The sequence below is a fragment of the Megascapheus bottae genome, chromosome 6, assembly GCF_031878675.1.
Source record: "Megascapheus bottae isolate mThoBot1 chromosome 6, mThoBot2.hap1, whole genome shotgun sequence".
Taxonomy (NCBI): Eukaryota; Metazoa; Chordata; class Mammalia; order Rodentia; family Geomyidae; genus Megascapheus; species Megascapheus bottae.
The window spans coordinates 56514763-56520762 of record NC_143514.1 but is presented as its reverse complement, the minus strand read 5'-3'; the positions used below and the strand labels follow the sequence as shown (position 1 = coordinate 56520762).

The 6000-nt window shown below is 49.5% G+C and overlaps 1 protein-coding gene across 5 annotated transcripts in view; it reads left to right on the top strand.

Annotated features, from left to right (window-relative positions):
• Positions 1 to 932: 932 nt before the first annotated feature.
• Positions 933 to 6000, top strand: part of Kdm4a (lysine demethylase 4A) — a 55670-nt gene continuing 50602 nt past the window's right edge. For 2 of the 5 annotated variants that reach the window (XM_090335038.1, XM_090335034.1), the window contains exons 1-2: positions 1315 to 1537; positions 3813 to 3989. In XM_090335038.1, coding sequence (XP_090191164.1) covers positions 3852 to 3989 — 138 coding nt within the window. In that variant the 5' untranslated portion in view covers positions 1315 to 1537; positions 3813 to 3851. Of the gene's footprint in view, positions 1060 to 1314; positions 1538 to 3812; positions 3990 to 6000 lie in introns of those variants that run through there. The other 3 variants (XM_090335035.1, XM_090335037.1, XM_090335036.1) reach the window with 3 other exon arrangements.

Here is a 6000-nt window from a genome sequence, read left to right as displayed (position 1 = left end):
CACAGCTGCTCTTTAATACCTTCCTTCTTCCCCACGGTCCTGGACGAGCTGGGAAACTCCTCAAGGAAACCCTTTTCTCCCTGGGCACTGGTGAGGTCCCTCTCCGCCATCGGGGCCTCTGGGGATTCCCAACCCAAGAGCGGCCCCTAACGACCGACCCTCCGGTCCCGGCTCGCCGAGGGGTGGCCGCCTAAAGACCCGCAGGACGCCCTCCCTCCGGGCTGATCCTCCCGCGGGAGCCGCTCCCTTTGTCCGCGGCTGGACCTTCCCGGCCCGCCCGCGGCGAGCGGGGCGCGGAGGACCGACGCCTTTCGGGTCGGGTCGGAGGTGGGGCTGGACGTCTGGGCCTGGGCGTGGTCCCCGAGCTCCCCGTTTTCGGGTGGTTCTCGGGAGGGGGGGGTCTCGGGCTGGCTTGGAACCGCGATCCTCAGGCCTCAGCCTCCTGAGTGTGCCTAGGACTTTTGTTGGACGATCTGAACACGGTCCGGGACGGAAGTGTGACAACCTGGTCACTTTCTGGATACCCCCGACTTTGGAAGCTGCCGGGAAGGGTCCCCAGCACCTTAGACCTCAGGCCCACGCCGCTACTCACCCCCAAAAACCTGGCTAGTCTTCCTGCAGAGACAGTCTACAGCCGCCTCCCGCCCTCGCCACCTCCTGGACCAGCCCCACTGGGCACGCTCCTCTTTCCAGCCCGAGTAGCTAACCAGACCCGAAGCCCGCTGGTGATTGGCCAGCGCGCGGCCCGGAGAAGACGCTCAATGGCCGCAGTCCCCGGCGGCACGGCGTTTCCTCCTGGCAACAGCCCGAGCCGGGCCTGGGAGGCCGAGCCCACTGCCTTCTCCCGGACCCGGAGGCGGCCTCCGCGCACGCTCATTGGCTGCTCCAGGGTCGTCGCCGCCCTCTGATTAGTTGACTCTGGAGGCTCTGTACGGCTGCGCAGGGGCCGAGTTGGAGGAGGCGGAGCTTCGTTTCGTGCTTGCTGGTCAAGCACTTGGATCGGCTAGTAGGAGACCGCGGAAGTCGAGCCTGGGCCCTGCCCGGGCCTCCGTGCTGTCGGTGAGGAGCGTCGGGTTTGGGTTCCTCTAAGTGTGCTAGGGCTAGGGCAGCCTTGATTGCTAGCTGTCGTGGGGGAGGGGCTATTGGGTGGATCTTGCTGCGTTGGGTGACCGGCGTGTCTCCTGGCCAATAGGAGAAAAGGAACTTCTAAACGCAGCCCCACGATTGGCCCTTTCCAATATTTTAAGGCCAATGGACATCGGAAAAGGGGGGCGGGTCCACTGGGCCTTATTTTTCTTCTTCCTGCGGTGGGGCCTCACTATCCAAAGCTGCGGGGCGCGGAAGGGCTGTCCCCGCAGGTGGTGAGGCGCAGCGATCGGGGGGCCGGGGGCTGTCTTTGGAGGGATGCACCAGGCGGAGGCTGCGAGGAGAGGCTGCAGGAGTTCCGGGTGATTGTTAGCTACAGCTGCCTTTCTGGATTGGTTAAGTACCAGGCCTAGTCCCTAGCGTCTCGCTTGCATCATCTGACTTAATCAGAGTAAGCCCCCTGGGCGGGGGGGGGGGGCGAGGGGGCTGGGATCCCATTTTACAGGTGGAAGAACTGAGACTCAAGTCAGTCAACCCCCGCAGCCAAGGTCGCTCTGCTAACAAATGGCACAGCCCGGCTCTGTCTTCAGAGTTTTAGCTCCGGGGCTGGTGTCCCTGAACCAGTTAGGCTTTGTTGCTGGCTGCGGGAGGCAGGTGTCAGGGAACGGGAGAGCAGGTATCCGGGAGAAAGACCAAGAGAAGGGAACCCTGCGGTTAAAGAAATGACATTAGCAACTGAGGTGGGAGTGAGGAAATCAGTTTATTCAGCAGTTCCCGAGTGCCTACTTTGCTAGGCATTGTTCTGGATTCTAGGCGCACAAAGATGAATAGAACTAGAGGCAGATGAAGCCCTATCCGGGCCCCTAAACGGAGGAAGGGGCCCCAATCCCGTATTTACCTGATTAAAAAATAAAATTTACAGAAGTAAAATATTTTAGATTTTTTTTTTTTAAGGAGGGTCTCCAAAACGGAGTAGGTTTCCGGTTTCTCCACATTTGAATCGCCTTTGCAAAGGCCTTAGTCCAAGTGGCAACTAAGAGGTAGGCAGAGCAGAGGGTAATGGAAGGTGCACTGGGAGTCGATGGGCACATTTCCTGGTATGTAAAACAGGGATAACAGAGTTCCTGCCATGCAAAGTTCATGAAAAGTGCCTGGCCAGAAACACCTCAGTTTGAGTGGCATGGATGCCTGAGAGTCTTGGTCGCAGTTTGTATTGTCCTGTACCTTTGTATCTTTGCTAACTCGCAAATGTTACTAAATTGCCGATGGATTGGAAATAGTTACATGTAGCTGGATGGACTTCGGATGGTTTAAGGCTTCAGAACAGTAAGGAGAAATGACAGGATGTTGGTGAAAAGGAGTTTCAGTAAAGGAAAAGACCTTCGCTTTTTGCTTCTAAATTGACTCCAAGAATTTTAGCTGGTATTGTTCTTTTTCAGCTGTGATGGTACTTCTGTCACCAAGCTCTGTGGGGGTTAAGTGTAAAGTATTTATTTGGCTTTCTTGGCTCAGTATTTAAGTTTGTCCTACATTGGCTGTTTAAATTGTGTCCTTTGTGTTGACTTATTTCTACCATGGCTTCACTAAGTAGTGTGAGAACTGCCTTTTGATTAACATAGGAAAACATTTAAAAGTTGTAAGCCATGTTACTAATAATATCAAAGTTTTGTTTTGTTTTGTTTTTTTCTTTCTTTTTGTCAGTTGTGAGACTTGAACTCTGGGCCTGGGCGCTGTCCCTGAGTTCTTCAGCTCAAGGCTACCACCCTACCCTTGAGCCAGGCCCCATTTCCTGGTTTTCTAGAGGTTAATTGGAGATAAGAGTCTCAGCTCCTTTTGTGCAGGGCTAGCTTTGAACCTTAATCCTCAGATTTCAGCCTCCTGAGTAGCTAGGATTACAGGTGTGAGCCACTGCACCCGACCCTTCTATTGTATTTTTGAGACACCAACTTTCTGTATGCTTTAGGTTTATGTTGAATTCTGGATCTACTCTGTTCCTCCCCAAATGGAGATCATGGGAGGGGGGGCGGTGTACAGCCCAGTTTAATCAGGTTCTTTATATGCAGAGGCATTATTATTATTACTATTATTTTGTGGGTCATGTTGCTTGAACTCTGGGCCTGGTGGCTTCAGGCCAGGGCCTGATCTCTTCAGCTCAAGGCTACTGTCTTGCCTCTGGGCCTGGGCATTGTCCCTGAGCTCTTCAGCTCAAGGCTACTCCTTGAGCCACAGTTCCACTTCCCCTGTTCTAGAGATTATTTGGAGTCTCACTTCTTTAGTGCCATAGCTGGCTTTGAACAGTGATCCTCAGATCTCAGCCTTCTGAGTAGCTAGGATTACAGGTGTGAGCCACTGCGCCAGACAAGGCTTTAATTTTTATTTTTGTCATTTGTGGGACTTGATCCTGTCCTTGAGCCTCTTTGTGCTCAAGGCTAGCACTCTACCACTTGAACCACAGCACCACTTCTGGTTTTTGAGTGGTTCACTGGAGATAAGTGTCTCTGGGGGAACTTTTCCGCTGGCAATGGCGTAGAACCATGATCCTCAGATTACTGGCCTGAGTCACCAGCACTTGTCAGAAGCTTTTTTTGTTCATACTTCTATTTCATCTAAATAACTTTCTTAATGCTTTTTTTACAATTTCTGCATTATCTGTTACTATGTTCAGCCTGGCATTCCCAACATTAATTACATGTAGTATAATTTTGTACCCTTCTGTATTTTTTCAGATTCCTCTCTGACCAAAGGGACTTCAAAGAGAAAAGAAAATGGCTTCTGAATCTGAAACTCTGAATCCCAGTGCTAGGATAATGACATTTTATCCAACTATGGAAGAGTTCCGGAACTTTAGTCGGTACATTGCTTACATTGAATCACAGGGAGCGCATCGGGCTGGGCTAGCCAAGGTAAGGAGTAGGATCTTACTACTTGGCAGAAATAAGTTTTTTTTTCCTCCCTGGATAAGATTTTCTCTACAGGGGCCGGGAGTATGGCCTAGTGGTTAAAGTGCTTGCCTAGCATGCACGAAGACCCGGGTTCGATTCCTCGGTACCACATACATAGAAAAAAGCCGGAAGTGGTGCTGAGGCTCAAGTGGTAGAGCTCTAGCCTTGAGAAAGTCCAAGGACAGTGCTCAGGCCCTGAGCTCAAGCCCAGGACTGGCAAAAAAGAAAAAAAAAAAAAAAAAAGATTTTCTCTACAGTTGGGCTCTCATTTTAGCCTTTTTTTAGACACTGATAGTAATTTGGCTTTTCAAATGGATTTCCTTCAAGAGGGAAAATAACCTGGTCAGACCAGCCAACATCAGTATTCTGGTCTTTTTTTTAAATTAGTTATTGGCTTTTTTTTTTTCTTATAAGCTGAGTTTGTTGTTTTCCAGCGGGCAATCAGCCCTCTATATATGCAATAAAGATTTTTTTTTTGTGGGCCATAGGGCTTGAACTCTGTGCCTGGGCACTGTCCCTGAGCTCTTCAGTTCAAGGCTACTGCTCTACCCCTTGAGCCACAGCCCCGCTTCCCGTTTTCTAGTTGCTGATTAGAGGTAAGAGTCTCAGTTCTTTAGTGCTCGAGCTGGCTTTGAAGTGCGATCATCAGATCTCAGCCTCCTGAGTAGCTAAGGTTACAGGCATGAGCTATCGTGCCTGGCTGCAGTAAAGATTCTATGTCTCCAAAGAGGCAAAGGGCTTAGTCTGAGCCAGGGAGAAGCATATGAAGCTCTTTTGTTTTATTTATTCATTTATTTATTTGAGAGAAAGTCTCCCCATGCAGCCCAGGCTAGTTTGGGACTTGAGCCTCCTGTAGCTACCTGATTCCTGAGTGATGGGGTTATTGGCTTGCCTAATCATGCCCACCCTTAGATAAATATGTGTTACTTTTTCAATATGACAAAAGACAGCAAGAATGTTGATTACAAGATGAGGACTTTTCAGTATGGTTTTTTTTTTGGTTATATTTTGTTAAATTAAAAAAATGAGGCTGAAGCTGGGACAGCACCCCAGCCCAGAGTTCAAAAAAAAATGTGAGACTGAGTAGAACATCAGCCTAGGAAACAAGAGACTGTTCAAACACCATGACTGCCAAAATAATTACAAAAGAAAAAAATACTTGTTTTTACAAGTTATAATGTATTAACAAAAGGGGAGAGGCAAATTTAGATCTGCCTCCTTGTTATCACTGTTAGCTCTCGCCACACCTTTTTCTCTTTATATAAACTCATGCTTGGTGGTGTTATTTGTTTTACTTTTAAAAGAGGAGGGACCTGAAGTCTGGAGTTCAGTTCCAAGTTGCTTTGTGTGTGTGTGTGTGTGTGTGTGTGTGTGTGTGTGTGTGCGCGCGCGCGTGTGCGCGCACGCGCGCGCGCACTTATGGGCATGTACTACTATTGGGGCTTGAACTGAGGGTCTGGGCCCTGTCCCTGAGCTTTTTTTTTTTTTTAATTCCTTGTTGGTCCTGGGGCCTGGGTGCTGTCCTTTAGGTCTTTAGCTCCAGGTTAGTACTCTACCATTTTGGGTTACAGTACCACTTCCGGTTTTTTTGGTGGTTAATTGGAGGTAAGAGTCTCAGACTGGACCGGGAGTTTGGCCTAGTGGTTAAAGTGCTTGCCTAGCATGCATGAAGACCCGGGTTCGATTCCTCGGTACCACATACATAGAAAAAAGCTGGAAGTGGTGCTGAGGCTCAAGTGGTAGAGCTCTAGCCTTGAGAAAGTCCAAGGACAGTGCTCAGGCCCTGAGCTCAAGCCCAGGACTGGCAAAAAAAAAAAAAGAAAAGAAAGGAAAAAAAAAAAAAAAAGAGTCTCAGACTTCGCTGCCAGACTAGCTTTGAATCTTGATCCTCAGATCTCAGTCTCCTGAGTAACCAAGATTGCAGACTTGAGCCACCAGTGCTTATATCCCTGAGCTCCTGAGCTTCTTTTGC